This window comes from Coccinella septempunctata, chromosome 8 (assembly GCF_907165205.1).
Source record: "Coccinella septempunctata chromosome 8, icCocSept1.1, whole genome shotgun sequence".
NCBI lineage: Eukaryota > Metazoa > Arthropoda > Insecta > Coleoptera > Coccinellidae > Coccinella > Coccinella septempunctata.
Window position 1 is genome coordinate 14143067 of NC_058196.1, and position 18698 is coordinate 14161764.

Below are 18698 nucleotides of genomic sequence, written 5' to 3' on the forward strand. Positions count from 1 at the left end.
ATAGGGGGATTCATCGTCGTATAAACGCTGCCAGAAATAGAGAAGAGTGGATTATTGTTGCGGTGGAATAGTGATGAAATAGGTAATATTTCCCAGGAAACAATTCGATTGTTTCAATCTGTTATTGGAGAGTAGGGGGAGAACATATAAATGAATAATAATAAATAAATAAGTTCCTTTAATTAACGGTAATAAAAACTACATGCTCGGTATCTGTTTTTCAAGGACGGATCCTGTCACGAGGCAGATTTTCGCTCCGCCAGAAAAGGAAATTTCTTCGCCGATACTTGCATAATAAGACCTGACCACCAAAATATTTTTGAAGAAAACCGTTATATCATCATAGGGGGTCTTTGCCGATTGATATTTTGACATTGTTTTCCACCGACCAGTCCCATGTTTGTAGCGGAAATCGTATATGTCTTTTGTTTTCGGAATTCGTATATTTTGGAACAAAGATTATAGAGTATAGTATAGTACTCTATAATCTTTGTTTTGGAATTCTTTCCGTTCAACCCTTCTTTATCTCTGGTTCAACCGTACTTTTTCTGACTCGAGAGGTCTTTCAACTTGTTCAGTTTTTCCTTTTCTTCAATTGTTTCTGTCTCTTTCCGAGCCGGCTGATTGACGGAACAATTTGAGTGCATCCAATGGAGAGGTGAGTTACCCATAGTGGGGCAAGTTTTCCGAGGAGAGGGGTACGTATTTCTTCGACGCCCGGCGCTGAAGGTCAAGAGCGAGGGAGTTATCGAGCTGCCGAGAAAAGTGCCTAAGGTGTTATTGCCGTGAGTTGGAAATTACGTCAAGAAGTTTGAAGGTTTAGGGCAAGTCACTTGTAGCATTATTATTCCTTACGTAGTGCATACCTGAGGGCTCTTTTCCGCTTTCTTGAGTCTGTTGGACTGGCTGAAAATACTTACCTACCGTTTAAACTTGATCTAGTGATCGTAGACTGTGTAGAGTGCCGGCTTCCGCGTCCGTTATTCGACTGTCGTTGGGTCCCAGGAGGACTTGGTGTTCCTACCGTATTTTTTGTGCTTATTTTGTTAATATATTGCCGACTTCCGACCGATCAAGTTACAGGTTGACAGCTTCTTCCGACCTGCTGTCTGACGGGCAGCCATTTTGAGGATACCAGAATTGGGCTGCAGAGTGACAACTGCAGGAAAAGGGTCTGTTGAGGTCCAGGCCGTCTTCAGAGACTTGCCGTCCCTCTCGAGATTGCTCCTTATCAGGGCGAGACAATAGTGCTTCGGGGCTTTTTTGCGCTAATTGAAAAAATACATACATATTTTTTTAAATAGATAATTTCCTCAGAAATACACTTCTTCCATGATGGATTCCATTTTAAGAGAAAAGTCTTTCTTACCATCCGCATTAGTTGTAAGGAGCTAAAGACCAAGGAAATATATATCTCCTTGGTAAAGACTACCAGAATGTGGAGTGTTGGCAGAAAACTTGAAGTATCAGTAGAAGTAGCGAAGATTACAATGGTAGCTTGCGACAAAATTGATCGATGGTAGATTTTGTCGTTTACGAGTACATCGCATCATCGCATGCAGAGCAGAGCAGAGCCCAGATATGCATATACATACTACTACTACTAGGTAGCAAGTGCTCAAAAGTTGCATGTTTTTGTGCCAATTTGCAGCATGTGTGACAGTCCTGCACACAATCAGTTTTTTAATTTCGATATTTATAAAACGACTGCTGCTGCTGAATAATTGCTGGTGTTCTCATAAAAAGTTTTGTGTTCTATTTTTGTGATAAAAAAGTTGCTTGAATAAAGTTGCCTACATGAGGGACCCCTACCTCTTTGTAAGTTCTAGTGCAGATGTCCAAACGATAAGTTAAAAATGAAATATATTTATACAAAGGGAGAACAGTCTTTTACTGTCATATACAAGAGCTATTGCGATCGAGTCCTTAAGGTCATGATATACTTATTATATGAAAAATTTTAAATATCCATTTTCCCAATATATTCGCATTTTATATGTTTTTTTTATTTATTTATTTATTTATTTATTCACAAGGGGATACAAACAGGTACAAAAACCCACTAATGTATCCTCAGATAGAACGAACAAAATTACAGAGATTATAAGTACATAGATCAATTCGATACAAGATTACTAACTTAACTAATGATCATGAGTACAACTGACAAAAATCAACAAAAAAAAAACAACCAAAAAAAGAAAAAAAAGAAAAGCGAGAAACCCAGAATGCCCCAAAAATGGCAACTACGTACAATTCTTTTTTTAAATCTTTCGGACCTGTTCCAGAGACATAAAAAAATAATCAACTTGACCACTAAACCAAAGATTATAGAGATATAATCTTTGCACTAAACATGTTGCTGGTCCGAGATATCCGACATAGAGGCGAGTGCTGAGCCGTGTATTTGTACCTAAAGGGTACCATAAAAAGCTCACAGGTTCTGAGAGACCTCTGGGGAACATTGAAGCACAAGCCACCAAGAATATCTGGGCTCTGAAGTTTATTGTTCAAGATCTTAAATGCAAACAGTGCCTCGGAGACCATACGTATGCTCGACAATGATAGCATTCCGAAATGCTCGCGCGCCAAAACATAGTCTCCATCAGGTATGACAAATTTCGTTTTGAAAGCAAGAAATCTTATAAATCTGTTTTGAATACTCTCAAGGCGATTGATGTTATTTTTTTGCCTAGGATTCCACACGACACTTGCAAAGTTTAGTCTGCTCAGCACAAATGCACCGAAAAGGACCTTAATCGGTGTGACAGTTACGAATGCACTACATTTCCTAGTTATATACCCTAACATTCTGGAGGACAAATTAACAACAGATTTGACATGGAGATCAAAAATTAGTTTTGGATCGAAGATGACTCCCAAGTCTCGAACAAAACTTGAAGATTCAAGCGGTTCTTCATGTATATAATATGTTCGCATTATGGGATTGTGGCTTCTCGTGAACGTCATTGATCTACATTTGGAGATATTAAGGAATAATCCATTCTTGTCACAGAAGGCAACAAGACGGTTTAAGTCACCTTGCAAACGCTCACAATCCTGATCGTTGAACACGGAAATGAAGAACTTTAAATCATCAGCGAACATTAAAAATTTACAATGATGAAAGCAGGTCGCAATCTTATTTATGTAGATTAAAAAAAGTAAAGGTCCCAGATGCGATCCCTGGGGCACGCCTGAAGTGGTCATAAATGGTCCAGAAACAAATCCCAGAGCCGAAACGAATTGAGAACGGTTTCTAATATAGGACTCAAACCATCTGAGCAGATTACCTGCCACACCGACCTCAGCCAAACGACTCAATAGTATATTATGACTAATTTTGTCAAAGGCTTTACTGAAGTCTGTGTAAATAGTGTCAACCTGAATCCTACTGTCCATACAACCATGCACATACTCGGTGAAAACGAAAAGGTTAGTATCCAGCGAAAGTCCCCTGAAGAAACGGTGTTGTTCTGGAATTATGATGTTTTTTAGTAAACTAAATAAATGATCATACACAAGTTTCTCGAGGACCTTCGCGATTATAGATGTTGGATTTCTATTTGTGATTAGAATATTCAACCAGTGTGAGGATAAATATGAAGAGAAAATTTTTTCACACTCCTGGTTCTGAGTGCGTACCACAAGCTCACGACAAGCGCCTAACTCGACAGTAATCCTGTTTTACCCTTTCTTTCCTACTTTTAAGTCGAGTTACTGGAAATTCATACTACAGATGATCATTTTCTGCTGTATGAAATCTTCTGGGTGTAAATAGATCGCCGCCAACCCCTTATCGAATCCAACATTGATAAGTTGTCAATCGATCATGGTACCACTGCAGGTTTGAGAGTACTGGGTTCTCCAACACACAAATTATCAAAGTTCATACAGAATGAGAAAATCATCAATGTTTCACACTATGGCGAATTTGCTATAATTTTTCTCACTATTCACCATGAAGTACCAGTAAAAATGCACAGATTTTTAAGCTTCTAAAAAATGTATTATAATATATCCATGGAAATATTTCATGATGCAACATTTCATTATAAACAATAATGCTTCCAAAGTTTTGAATTTTTAAAATTTGCTTCAGATGCCAATATTCTTCAACTCAACAACGGAATAAACATGGTGTCTCCACTTTAGTTCCTTGAAAAAATATCCCTTGTCAAAATATAAATAACTCATCCTCTATTGTATGCAATTAACATACCAAGGAAGGAATTTGTATCTATGCTGTACTCATCAGATCCATCACAACAATCACAAATGCCATCGTTTACTCTATTAGATGGAAAAGATTTATGAAAATACTTAGGACCAATTTGATTTTTGCAATAAAATATTCCATTTGAACAAGCATTAGTCCCAGGTTCATCACTTCCATCTAAACAATCGCAATAATCGTCATTTATACGACTGAAATCAATTGTTTCCATACTCTTTATACATGTGAACTTATTGTTTCTGTTCTCGTAAAATATCATAAGTCGCTCATGTACTCCTCTTATTGTGGAAATGGCACTAAGTGAACTTGGAGAAAGACTTTGAGAGGGATATCCAATATTATTGAGTTCTATCAATTGATAAAGTATAATGATGATGAATATAAAAATGAAGAAAGAAGCATATATTATCAAACTTCTTCTCTGAAGTCTACAAATCATGTCTATTTCAACAATAGTGCCTTACGCGCTTTTGATATTTTCTCAGTCTCTTTAAAAAAATTAAGCATCACTTTTTGCGCTAATTATTATTAAAAATTCAAAAAGTGGGAGAAATTTTAAATCAAAACTATTTTTATTCGAATTTTCTTTGGTTAATGTAACAATGTTACCAACTGACATACCACAAATCAAAGCAAAGAAGAATAAGAACAAAGATTAACCTTTTTGATAAGAATAAGAGATAGAAAACGTTGTCCTTTTGACGTGGTCATCCCATAATACATTATTAACCAATTATTAGGTCTATGGGTCATCCAGATCAAGGAGTTGGTTGGTGGTTGAAGCTTGAAGCAAGAAAAAGAGCTGGCAAAACCAAAGAAACACAAAATCCAAAGATATTACTACTCTCCATAGATATTACAAAATCTGAAAAAAACACAGATATGTCTATGGAACCATTGAACCACAGAACCACTAATATAAGATTGAACCATGGAGGTCCATGGATTGAACTAAAGAAAGTTCTAAGGCATATTTTCGCAAGCGGTGCAATTCGAGCGTTGAACTAAAGAACATTGAACTAAAAAAAAAAACTTTAGTTCAATCCTAAAGAAAGTTCTAAGCCATATTTTCGCGGTTAAGACGCATGAAGCGTCTTTAAGCGGTGGAATTCGAGCGAATAAGACATGACCAAAGATTATAGATTCTGTAATCTTTGGTCATGACGTCAGTCTTTAAGACGCTTTAAGCATAAAGTAAGTCAAGTATGGCAGTATGGGTCTGTTCTGTGGCTTTAAGCGGAACCTGGTGGTCTGTGGAGAGCGCCTGTGTCGTCTTAAGCGAAAAGAGGTAAAGAAGAAGTTGTTTATATCGAATTTGATTTGAATTCCTACTAGGGAAGAGTGCTTTTACTGCCAATAATGCAGTTTCTGCCTTATCATTTAGAATAAATAAATATTTTTCAAATAATAGCCAAAGAATAGAAATTAAAAAATTCACAATTCGTTTCGCTGTCTAACGACAACGACAGATGACTCAACCATCAGCGATATTCTATTTTTGCGACAACAAAATTAATGACGTCACGCTTAAAGACGTTTTATCGATTAAGACACCAAAATATGGCTCAATGTATGGACCACAGAACACTAATATATCTCTGTCCTATGGTCTATGGAAAAAAATGACATTTGACATTTGTCAAAATAAAAGTGAGAATTCCCCGTTCCTCTGTGCTGTTTGTATTAGAAATTCATTTGGTAAATAATTATTTGATAAATAATAATTCAAATCGTATTTTGTGAAAATTTAATTTTACAAATGGATAGAAATACAAACAACGAAGAAGGTATGATAATTGAAAATCAAAATTTTCATGATTTCATGAATTAATATTTCATTCCAGAATCTACTCCCAAAGGTTTCAAACAATCAAATATTTTGCCACTATGGGGAAACGAAAGAACAATGAATTTAAATCCTCTTATTCTTACCAATATTCAGAGCAGTTCTTATTTTAAAGGTTAGTATATCACTTATTTACAAAAATTAAGTAAGCATTTGAAGTTTTTCTATTTGGCCCTGTTTATACTGTTGTAGTTAATTTATACGAATTGAAAACGTATCATGAGGTTGTGGATGAAATTTATTATAAAGTAACTCACCTGGAACCTTGGGAGAAGGGGTCACGGAGGACTTCAGGACAAACGGGTATGTGTGGAGGAGTCAGGGGAGTAGGTGCGGGAGGTATAGTGTCTACAGCTTATTGCCTACTCTACAAACTCTTCACCCTGAAACTTACTAGAAAGCAACTGAATGGACTTTTGACACACTGTGATTCTCCATATATCCGAGCCCTTGGATTTATGTATATACGATATGCATTACCGCCAGCCAGCTTATTAGAATGGTATGAACCTTACTTACATGATGAAGAGGTGCGTAATTCCAGGTAGAGTGCTTCTATCCGTATTCTTGAATACATTGAAGGTGAGATTTCAACATAATGAGAAGGAATATGATTATAGAAGGATTTTCTGAAATAGTCATGAGAGTGGAGTCAGCTTGAGCATACTGTGTGTATAATTATGCGGAAAGAAAATATGTTAGTACCTCAATAAGATTAACTTCTAGCACAGTTTTTGATATGAAAACTTCGTGGTGGATTCCTCATTTGAAAGTTTCATCAAATTTGTAAGATAAGCACAAATCGTTGTAGTAAAAACTAAGTGTTATGTTCAAAAACATAATTCAAAAATTACATAGCACAATCGAGAGAAAATAACTTCCTGTGACTTTTCAGAAGGGGACTTACGCTTTTTTTCGATTCCCTTTACACAATACCATGATGGAAAATAATTGAACTAATTGATGTTGGCAGAACATTTTTCATTGATTGGGAAATAATCAAGAGGTATTCTATACACAAAAAAAGAGATTTTCAATTTTGAAGATTCGATCTATTATATGATTGGCTTTGCCCAATGAACTGCGTTTTTCATGAAATAACGTTTTTCATGAAATAACCTTTAAAACCACATATCAATGGCAGTTTCATAGCGGGAGAAAAATGTCCTTGAAATTTTTGAACATCATAGACCATCACTTCTATTAAAATATAAGTTTTTCATTGCTTGTTGGAGTTAAAGTTAGACCTCAATCTGATTGAGTGAGTCTAAAAAATACCAATTTTACTTTCATCATGGTCATGCAACTATTCCTTAATAAAAATATATAATCAAAAATTTGAATCTTACACTGAATAATAATAATAATTATTAATTATTAATATTAACGAGTTGTTCATTATGATAAGGAAACAATAGTACTCGTAATGATATAATGAATTATATTATGTGGTGTCTAGAAATTTCCATCCATTCATGCATAGTTGATTAAGAGACATAACAATTATAATATTGAAAATAATCTGTTCATTGCAATAATCAGATTTTCATGTGATGCTTACCCTGAACTGATTACGAATCCATTTGTTTTACCAATTGTGTAAATAGCTTTTGCATTTACAGCAATGCAGGAACAACAACATTGTGTTCGTAAATGATACGGGATTGAATAAGATTCAAGCTCAGCTCTTGCTCATATGCATGGTCCATCTTAGGAATGAAATGACGTCAGCAGTCAGAAGTACAACATCGTTGACAGACTATCAAAATAATTCTAGCTTTTACGGCAGACATAAGTTATAACGAATATTTGTGTGAAATGGATGATGAATTGAATTATTCATTCAGATTCCAATGAAAAACATTTTTTACTAAATGATAAACATTTTACCTCTAATCATTGTTTTCAGTAGCATTGTTTTCTTAATGAGTTCAGTAGCTTACTGAATGAGCATCTTTTTTTGAAGTTGAGTTTAAAAGAATTTTATTGACATAGGGTTGATCAAAATCTCGATCTGAACTATTCGATACTTTTAGGTCTTTACAGTGAGGAGGCTGAACTTGAACGAGTTCTGTTTACTTTCATTTAATTAAAATTTTAACTGAGATGATAAACCTTATTACAATTACTTAAACTGAGAACTTTCCTTCGCCACAACAACGTAAGGTTATGAGCAGATATGCAGGAAATGAAAATCAAACACTTTTCTGTGCTGAAATATATATGTAATGCATATAGAGAAGAGAATATGCCAATGGACATTGCATGCATGCAAACTCACTTACTGAAAAGCAGTTCAAAGAATTAGAAACAACAAATAACACAGTTTTTATTTCAAGTTTGATGAACTACATGAACAATTATTCGAAATGAGAAATCTAATATGCCACTTTCACCTTAATTTTATTTTCCATTCGAAGAATGAAAGAAGCTCTTCAGAATGCTTCGGAATCAACTTCTGAAAACTCAGCGGAGCAAATTGAAGATGGTGAGCAAGACACAAGTTTATAACTTTCAATATATCCATTTGCATCAGACTAGTATTGTCAGTATTGAGAACAAAGTACAAGAAGTTCTTGACATAATTCACTGCTAAACAACTTCTCGAAACAACAACTCAAAAAAGTCGTCAAATACATATAAGTATTTCTCTTCTTGCACTTCAGCGTCCCTAGCTTGGTGGTTAAAGCGTCGGCTCAGTATATTGCAACCGCAAGGTATTGAGTTCGATCCCGGGCTAGAGAAGAAATTTTCTAGTCGATACGGTTGGGTTAAAATTAACGGTCCTGTGCCTAAGGTGGCGTAAGGACACAGTAACAAAGCCTACACAACTTTTTCTCCGATCTTGAACAATATCAAGGAGCTTCTGAGGGACTACTTCGGTACTAACGGAGAATCAGGATAATATAATAATAATAAAAAAATAATAATAATATTAGCAACCTGGAACAACGTTATGCAATTTTAAACGATTGACTATGCTAAATTGTGAACAAGACCGTCTATATCCAATCTCCTTCCACGGCAGTGCGCTTTCTATGGATAACTTTGAATCCAATTTATCGCATTTTTGTTCATAGCCATGTCTGCGTTAACTTCCTTGCTGTTGTATCGATAGTTGCGATCTTTCGCATGAGTCGGACTATTTCCCTCTCCCCGAGTGGATTGCACCAGATTCTAAGTGAGGAGTTGCGAAACACTGCGATCGGACAATGGAATGTACCCAAGGAGCTAGTTTGAGAGGCACAATGAGGAGAAAGATTCGGTGGTTGGACGCCACGTGTCGCATCGATGCGAGTGTTGACTTTCAATTCAATATAATGTACTCTGCTTTATTGGTCGTCTTCGTTACTCTCCTTTAATGGTGGACGTTCTCTATGGTCAACTTTGAGTTAAAGATCGTTGCCAGTCCAATTTATTGGAGAAATTTCTTTTTGTGGGGCTAATTTCAACTCTAAACTGTATAGAGTAAATCGCTTCTAGGCGATGCTTTGAAACTTTGAATGATCGGTTTAAAAATTATGGATCTATGTATGTGGTCACTAGTTACCTTCAAAAAATTGAAATGATTTCGTTATATTTTATATGAAGAATTTTTCGTTTTTTTTGTGTGAAACATAAGTATAGTATCTGACAAGTTCTGAATACCGATTTAGATTCAATCAACAACCATTGGGAGCATGAATTCCCCTAGAATTTTTTCTTAAAAATATGTGAAACTTTAAATTGGAGGTGGGATGAAGAAATTATATTAGTCCTTTTCATATCTGCAGGAGTGTATTTCGTGATGACGTAGAATAATTTGCGTATAGCAATCAAGACATGAGGAAAATGTTTCTGCTTCTATATCTCGGTATATAAAGCTTTCATTTTCTATTGAATACAAGATACATTAGTACATAGTGTACTATTAATATAGGAATTAAATACTCAAAATATATTGAACGCTATACATATAAAAATCTGACTTTTTAATTGGGAATTTGGGGAAGTTGTCCTGCCAATAACGATTAACTATCTTTTATTCATATCCTTCAAATTACATAAGAAATCTTACACTTCGTTAGGTTTCCAGTGTGTTTTATTAAATATATTCATGAGCTGTGAGATTTTCAGGAACTTGATGTCAAGGCAGGTGGAGGTCAAACGATGTCCATTGGAACAATGCTGAGGCAATGGTTGGTAAAATTAGAATGGTTTTCCACTTTATTTCCTAGAATACCTGTTCCCATACAACAAAAGATACAGAAGTTTATAGCGGTAAGTATTTCACTTTGAACATTATCTGTTCCTTGAATTTCTTGTTTCTCAATTATTGCAATTTATATTGTTATAACACGACATTAAGCCCGTTTGCAACGGCCGAACATTTTCTAGAGAATTTACTCGTGAATTCGTGCACCATGAATTCTCTGCAGTTACATACGTACTTTTTTTCTGCCAAAATTCTGTAGAGAATCCTCCAGAGAATTTTCGGCTGTTACAAACGGACTTTAGGTATAACATGTGAATAAGATATCACATATTATTAATTATTGATAGATCTTTTTTCAGCAAGCAGATGAGTTTGCATTTCTTTTTAACTCTTGAATGGATGTCATTATCTATCACGCAAAATTAAAAAATATTAGTATCGAAACGTTTGTGCCAACGTTGCGCCTATTTTACGGAGGACTCGGTGCTGGCCCTTTACGATCGATTCTCCAACATTGAGTCGCTGAATTCTTGACTTAGACGATTCGTTCGGTAAACAACAACTGTACGTGAATGGAACATGTCCGAAAACATCGCTACCCTTCGTGAAAGTGTGTCTTATTGGTCGCAACCTCACTGCCATCCCAGTTGCATTGAATGCTTTATAAACCGTTGAACGTGATATCGGGTTCCTTTGAGGATGCAAATCATTACAAATATCACACAATTTATTTCTGCCAATTAGTTTATTCACCTATTATGTAACTATAAAGTGATTTTCTCGAATTCGAAATATCAATGTTCCTTAAAATCTACCGAAACATACAGGGTGTCCTATTTAAAAACTCACTACTAGTAACAAAAAACTATGGCATCAAATGCTTTATGCTCGTCATTATGCTTGTCTGTATAGTTTTATAATTATCGTCTATTTTATCATCAAGAAGCGTATGAATTTTATTTAGTTCAAGGAAAGTACTCATAGTAAAACTTTAAAATCTGTTGCCCAGAGCAATCCTGCCCGATACAGCTACAATAGGATAGTAGCCAGAGCCAACCAAAAGTATAACGTTATAATTACATTATAACGCGTCGAAATGGATCCCGCTTCTTCTGGCCACGTGAAAAACAACTTCACATCAAGCTCGTTTCCCTCACATATAGCTGACGATGGCGCGATTATCACTTCTTCTAAAGGCAAGGCACAACTTCTAGGCAAGAGATTTGCAGTTCAGGTTATCAACCTTGACATAACCAACTGGGGTTCCAGGAACATTCAGTTCATTGAAAACACAGTCGCTCTACTATTCAACAACACTCACATAAATCTGCTGCTTATATTAATTAATTACCAGACACTGGAGCATGGGGACTCCTTGTAACTTGTCGAGTATTTCCCTGGACGTTCCCTGGCACAACCACTTGGTGGACTTGGCAATTACTTCTCGAAAGAATGTGGGATTTTTGTATGTATTTCTTATCCTCCAACAGAATTACTGTTCAAAATTCAAATACGACATTCCATGTTTGGGATGCTGCAGCACAAATTTCTTCACACTGTTGACTCGATTCAGAAGGCTATTCTTCATAAGTAACCAAGCGTTTGCTCACTGTTCTATAGATACTTCAATTGTCACAATGATTATATTTCGTTTCGCTTTGCTGATTATGCCGTTATGCAATACCAGAGGAAGACATGGGAAGAACTGGGAGAAAAAGTTCTGGTGATATTTTCAGGAATAATAAATTGGTTCAAGCATAATGAACTCACTTTATATATAAACAAGACTAAATATGGTGTTCAGCTCTACTCTACTCTTTCGAGTCTTCCGGATCTGGGAGTTCTTATTTTTGATGATGGAATCTGTATAGCTGAAACAAAACATATAAAGTATTTAGGAATAATAATGGATTCACAAATGAGTTCTAATGAACATATAAAAAATGTTGTGAACCAGCTGAGGGATCTTCTTCTCAAGCTCAGGTACTTTTCTTTATGTTTTCAACATAATCCTTGGTCATCTGAAAATTATATCGAATATTAAGACATTTAAAAAGACGATTGAAGGCTTGGATGAACAGTGGAAATAGACAAATAATACACAGATTAATAAATAATGATTGAACTATTTAAAACCTGATTCCCATAACAAGGTCTGCTTAGTCTGGGTTCCCGGTCACATGGGAATCGAAGGAAATGAGGAGGCCGATACACTTGACAGAAAAGGATCTCAACTTCTAGGCCCAAAACCTTTCTATTATATAGGTGAAAGTATCTATTGAAAGGAGTTTCACGGAAAGAAAAAAATCGAAAAAAAAATCTCTGGCGTAATCTTCCTGGGTTAGATCATTTCGAAACTTGTGTAGAAGGGAGGAACTGATATCCTTCCCTGATACTGGTGCTCATTAGAAATCTAGAACTGGAGGGCGATCTGTAGACCACGTGATGAAAAGAATAGTTGTCATGGGGCACAATAGACCCCCCTCCTGAAATCAACAACCTAAATTCCGCTAAAACGCGGATACTTCTCGAACCGAACCCATGCTAATCTTAAGTTTTCTCATTGCGAGTAAAGTATCGAAATTTTACGAGAGAGATTTCTATTCTTAATTGAATGGGGAATCATAAAAAAGCACAATTTCTTTACATCTTTCTCACAGAAAGAAGTAATGCAGAAAAATCAGATAGGGCTGTCCTAAATTATTTGTGAATAATCAACTATTGTTGTCTATCGAACATTCTAACATTCATTAATCACTCTTGATTGACCATCATAATATGCTCGTTGAATTATATACTAATAGTTTTAGGACACATTTATTATAGAAAGGTAATTGGCCCAATTCAACCGCCTTTTCTGCATGACTGATGTCAAAATAAAATTTTCAAATGGTGTTTTACATTCGAATGTCTACCATACTAATTTCTCCAGAATGTAACCACAGACGCAGAGCAGCCTGTTCAAATTTATTCTAATATAATTTAATTTTAATCTTCTTCTGTGTTCAGAAGCCAGATTCTTCAAAATTCGCTGTCTGACAATTACTAAAGATTTCATACCACAACACGGATTGATTTACGCTCAAACGTCGGACTATTGATTAAACTAGCCGACACTGATTTGCTTTACATATGTCTTTGACTTTGATTGTTGCATTACGTAATATCGCGCAATATCGATAACTATTCGTAACTTTTCAATCACCAACTGTTATATTTTTTAAAATTTCAATATGCAATATGGCTTACCTGGTTTTCGCATGTTTCATGTAATTTTATTATTTTGCAGGAGAACTTGCCACCACAAGTAGTCACCCAAAGACAGGAACCTGTCAAGTACAACGAACGTCCCCAAAAAGATTGGCCGAGAGGAGACAGAGACAATGTTAGAGATGATATAAAAAAAGACTTTTTGAGAGACGATAGAAGAGAAAGATCGAGAGATAGGTCGCCAGACCGTAAATACAGAGACGACAGAAGACACAAAGATGGCGATTACAAAAGAGACAGAGATAGACATTCGAAAAGGGAACGGAGCCGAAGTCCTGTGAGATCCCATTCCCATAGCAGCTCTAGCAGAGACTACAAAGACAGACATCGGCATAGGAGATAGAGTACCGTCGATGTCCTATTATGATTGTTTTGTTTTGAAAGATACAAGATTCCCCATCAATTATACTGTAGATCTTTAGTCTTTCCACTTCACTGCGATGATTTTCAAAAATTGTGAATTCTGTTGGAAAGTGCTCAACAGACACGTTAAAAGACAAGAATTTTCATTCTGTTCTTCACTTAGTTAACCCTAATTCATCTTCAGAAATATAATTTATTTTTTATGATGGTTGCAATGAAACTTTATGAATATTTCAGTCTGTTTATTTAATATTCCTCTTTAACATTCCAATGATAATTAGGTTAATACGGCGAATATTCTAACTGGCGCTCCTGATCCTTCTGTTAACTTCATGGGAGCAACCACAAGTGTGAACATTTTTTCTGAAAAAAAAAACATTGATATAAATGCTTGGTGCTGATTATTTCAAAACTCATAAAGGAGGGTTGTAGAGGAAAAACAGCGACTGCTGCAGACACCCTTTATACAGAGTGATTCATAGTGATGCCCTATTAAGCGTTCATGAAGAACTAATAATAATTTTGAGCTGATAATTTGCCTGTTGAGATTTTCTACACTAAAACTTTCTCCCTGAAATATTCGATACCTCTGCAACTTCCTGTTATACCGGAAACAGTCTACTATACTTTCTCATTTCAACTGACACACCCAATTCATCTTTGCTTGATTAGATAGCTGATTTGATGACAATTTCACCAGTCTACCATACGTTGGGTAAAACCTCAACGGTTTATTATGGGATTCTTATGAAAGAAGTGACAAACACTGCCACACTTTTGAATATTTCTGTTGAGGAGTTTTTTTTTCAATCAAATGTATCAAAACTCAAACCGCTTTTATACTGGGAAGAAAATTAAATTAAGATATTCCGGTGAATGATTTTGACACTTCATGAATTGCGTATGATTCTCAACAAACGTAACAAAAAGTTATCGAGAAGATACAGAAAGGTCAATACACATAAGAGCCTGTTGCGTGGCAAGATTAAACTGGGTTCGCTACTAGTGGCATTGACACAAAACGACAATGGCTAACGTTGGTTGTAGACTAATCGAAAAAGAGTTTAAGCTCAATTCACTCGAGAATTATTTCTGTTGCTTTACTTCTGAGATATATATTGTTCCGTTTTGCGGGGTGTATCTAGATGTAACTGCTTTGCGAAGAATATGCACAGATTACAGAGTAATCTGAGGGAGTATGTTTTTGGGTTCTTCTATATGACATTGGCTCAAGTTGATTTCACATTATGAAGATAGTATTTAGTTTACCGAAACATGTGGATGCATCATTCACATGTGAATAGAGTTATGAGCTGGTCAACTAAAGTAACCTTGTATTTTTAAGTAGATGTAGATACTCATGGCCGCCGCCAGACATTATGCCGCCCCCGCAAAATGATATTTTGCCAGTTGCCACCGCAGAACACAAATAATTTGTTGCCACCTTGCTGTCTATATTGAGTTTAAGTACCTACATCGTTCTTTATGGAATAACGTAGAGCATGTTCAAAATGTAGATATTTATATATATTTATATTTATTTTTTATAATTTGATATGCCTTAGAAAATGTTGAATCTAAAAAAACGATAAGAAAAAAAGGAATACAAAAATTTGAGTGTTATATATCTACTAACTACGCCGGCGCCGGTATTATACGGTGAAATACATGCAGTGAAACGTTTGAAAAATACAGATATAGAATATTATTCAATTTGACATTCTAAACTCCACAGATACAGAGATAATATGAAAATCTTCAACAGTCTCAATTCGTATAAACACGATATCACAGAAAACACCCCTTGATTTACTTTATGCACGATATACTATTGTAAAGGGTTGATAGTTACTCTTGTTTCTCAAGTATTTTAAATCCCCCCAAGAAATCTACATTTCGAATTCGGATTGGCTTACAGAAAATGAAATTTCTTTCTGAATTATCCTTGGAGCCGTCCCGAATCTCAAAAACTATACAGTGACGTTAATCAAAGAAACCGACTGGCTGGAGAGCAATAACTCAAGAAGAGGGACAATGACTGACCGCTGCGGTGGAGATATTGACATTGATAGTTATTTATGAGTAGATGCGGCATCTTTGATCGTTTTTCATCAGGCGGTATTCCCCTTGTTTCTGGTTGAAATGCGTTTTCATTCGGTACTTTGAGAATATTTGTAAATTGTTTGGCGTCCAAGCGCAAAAAGCCGCCTTTTCGATTTTACACTAATAATTAATAATGTTCGATTTTGGAGAAAAAAATTTTTGTGTGCAAAAATTGGTATCGTTTTATCAACTGATTTGCCGCCACCAGAATGTGCCGCCCCGGCAGGGTGCCCGGTTTGCCGGTCCTGACGGCGGCCCTGTAGATACTTCAGTAAAGATGGGTGTTACAGAAGCAAGAAAGTTTTCAGATTTTAGGTATAGGAACTACATATTTAGGTAACCAACTGAAATAATATAAAATATTGTTCACATATGTTTTCATTGAGAAAAAAAAAGTGCTGGGCTTACTTTTTTTTTCAATTTCAAGATTTCCCGGAAAATCCGACAAATTTTTCAGAAAATATTTACGGCACAAGTCAGCATAAATTTAGCACAAATTTATCCACTGACATTTGAGAAGAAAAAACAAAAGTGCTGGGCTAACTTTTTTCTACATTTTCGATTTTCCGGGAGATAAGAGGGACTTTCGCAAAAATTCGAACCGCAAAACACTGTACATGCATAGCACAACCTGTTTCTGTTGAAAAAACTCATTTTTTCGATAAATGCTGAGCTGGCCCATTCAATACATTTTGTGAAATATTTTGAGAACGGTGTAGAAGGAAGAAAAAATTTCAACGGCACAAACCTAGCACAATATTCAGCACAAATTTTTTTTTTTTTGAAAATTGAAAAGTGCCTGGGCCAACTTCACACACATTATATAGTAACTTGAAAATCCAATTGAGTTATGTGCTGAATTCGATTTGTCTAACTTGATGACCTTCTCATAAGTTAGGCTGACCAGATTATCCCCAGTTCAATGACGGACGGACCTGGGGAATGTGTATGTATATTTATATTCTTCTATAAGATGGCGAGTAAAGAAGTCGCTCCTGATGTCTCCCTACAATTAACAGTTCCCCAATGCGGGTCCTGTAAGAGACCTATTGCTAAAAGTAGTAACAAATGCAGTATATGTTGTAAGACATTCCATCCTGGCTGCAGTTCAAAAATTAAAAAGTGTTGTGATGTGGAAATATCTAACATAATAGTTTGTGACAGAAACGGTGGAGATTCATCCCCGCAAGTGGAATCAACGGCTAAGCCTTTATCTGGTGAATCATGTAACAAAGATCTTTTACTTAGGATAATCTTCGAACTAGAATCGAAAAATAATATCCTAATGGAAAACAATAGTTTACTGAAATTTAAAATTTCCGCCTTGGAAGATGCAATTCGTATTAAAGATAATGAATTAAACACATTCAGAAGGGAAAAAACATCAACACACCTTATAAATGCGAGTTCAAGTGATCGTGAGAAACAACAGTTGCGTACGCTGTCAGTGTCATCGGAGTGTACCGCAACTGGGAGTCGTCAGCGTTCATCATCTGATTCGAAAACTGTAAATACGCGTTCTTCAACTCGCGCTCAAGCCAGTTCTCAGGTGAAAACTGTTGAACGAAGTGTTCATATAAATGTTGGTAATAATACTGTGGATCAGATAAGATCACAAAATATAATATCTACATGTGATCCAGCCAATTCAATTACTTTACATGAAAATAATGTTAATCACCCCACCATTGGGGAAGATGATAATAATGGATGGAAAGTTGCTCAGCGCAAACCAAAGCGCAGACAGAGTAAAGCGTTGGTTGTTGGTAGCTTTGCCGGCTCCTCCTCTGTTGAAGGGGTAGAAAGGTTCAAAACCTTTCATGTTTCCAACCTGAAACCGAATACAACTGAAGATGGTTTACTGGATTTTTTAAAACTAAAATTCACAAATGTCCGCTGTGAAAAGTTGGAATCTCGATATCCTGATCATTATTCCTCATTTAAAGTTCTGATTCCCTGCTCAGAATATGAAAAGGTACTTGATAGTTCTAACTGGCCGTACAGGGCCAATGTACACCATTTTTTCCACCGACGCAAAGTTCAGCAACCTCAGCGATCTTGAAGTCTGCTATAGGTGATGCTGCACAACCTACGATTTTCGGAATAATGCAGCTTAATGTACAGTGTATCTCAAATAAACTGAATCTCTTGGAGTTACTGACTGGGGATAAACTTCCTGACGTGATCAGTGTATCGGAGCATTGGTGCAAAGTCGATAATGTTGAATCCATGGTGCTGCCGGATTACATTTTAGCTGTTCATTTCTGCCGCTCATCGCGGGAACATGGTGGTACTATGCTTTATACTAAAAAAGGCCTCCAGGTAAAAAGGTTGAAACTTCAGGACTATTCTGTAGAAATGCATATAGAAATCTGCGGCATTGTGGTTACGATTGGTTGTAAGAAGCTCGGTATATTAAGTGTGTATAGACCTTGCTCAGGAGAAATTGATGTATTTTTCGAAAAGATGTTCTGTGCTCTAGAATATTGTACCTTAAATGTTGATTTCATATTTTTGTGTGGTGATCTCAATATTGATTCACTAAAAACTAATTGCTACAGTACAAAACTTCTCGATGAACTATTAGATTGCTTTGGCCTCACTAGAACGTCCAGAACTCCAACACGAATTTTCACTAATGTAAATGGGGTCACTTCAACTTCTAAGGTTGACTACATTATCTG

General features: G+C 35.9%; 3 protein-coding genes across 3 annotated transcripts in view; 1 reads left to right on the plus strand and 2 right to left on the minus strand.

Moving 5' to 3' along the window:
* Positions 1–3869: 3869 nt before the first annotated feature.
* LOC123318792 (glucosidase 2 subunit beta) lies at positions 3870–4797 on the minus strand. The gene is made up of 2 exons (XM_044905533.1): positions 4223–4797; positions 3870–4158 (listed from the first exon to the last, which is right to left on the minus strand). Exons 1-2 carry the CDS (start codon positions 4674–4676, stop codon positions 4121–4123), a joined length of 492 nt encoding a protein of 163 aa, XP_044761468.1. The 5' UTR covers positions 4677–4797; the 3' UTR covers positions 3870–4120.
* Positions 4798–5877: 1080 nt separating this feature from the next.
* On the plus strand, positions 5878–14142 carry LOC123318713 (pre-mRNA-splicing factor 38B). The gene is made up of 5 exons (XM_044905419.1): positions 5878–6024; positions 6082–6198; positions 6276–6613; positions 10200–10343; positions 13568–14142. The coding sequence occupies exons 1-5, from the start codon at positions 5997–5999 to the stop codon at positions 13889–13891; spliced, it is 951 nt and encodes a 316-aa protein (XP_044761354.1). The 5' UTR covers positions 5878–5996; the 3' UTR covers positions 13892–14142.
* The window catches only part of LOC123318714 (kynurenine formamidase-like), a 48439-nt gene continuing 43879 nt past the window's right edge, over positions 14139–18698 (minus strand). Inside the window, exon 5 of the mRNA XM_044905420.1 lies at positions 14139–14274. Coding sequence (XP_044761355.1) covers positions 14189–14274 — 86 coding nt within the window. The 3' untranslated portion in view covers positions 14139–14188. The remainder of the gene's footprint in view (positions 14275–18698) is intronic.

Bases quoted from the DNA above. Each gene is read 5' to 3' on its own strand.
- LOC123318792 (XM_044905533.1), bottom strand. From the start codon at position 4,676: ATGATTTGTAGACTTCAGAGAAGAAGTTTGATAATATATGCTTCTTTC. The intron at 4,159-4,222 runs GTATGTTAATTG...TATTTTTTCAAG, and splicing joins AGATACAAATTCCTTCCTTG to GAACTAAAGTGGAGACACCA.
- LOC123318713 (XM_044905419.1), top strand. From the start codon at position 5,997: ATGGATAGAAATACAAACAACGAAGAAG. The intron at 6,199-6,275 runs GTTAGTATATCA...ATACTGTTGTAG, and splicing joins GAGCAGTTCTTATTTTAAAG to TTAATTTATACGAATTGAAA. The intron at 10,344-13,567 runs GTAAGTATTTCA...ATTATTTTGCAG, and splicing joins AGATACAGAAGTTTATAGCG to GAGAACTTGCCACCACAAGT.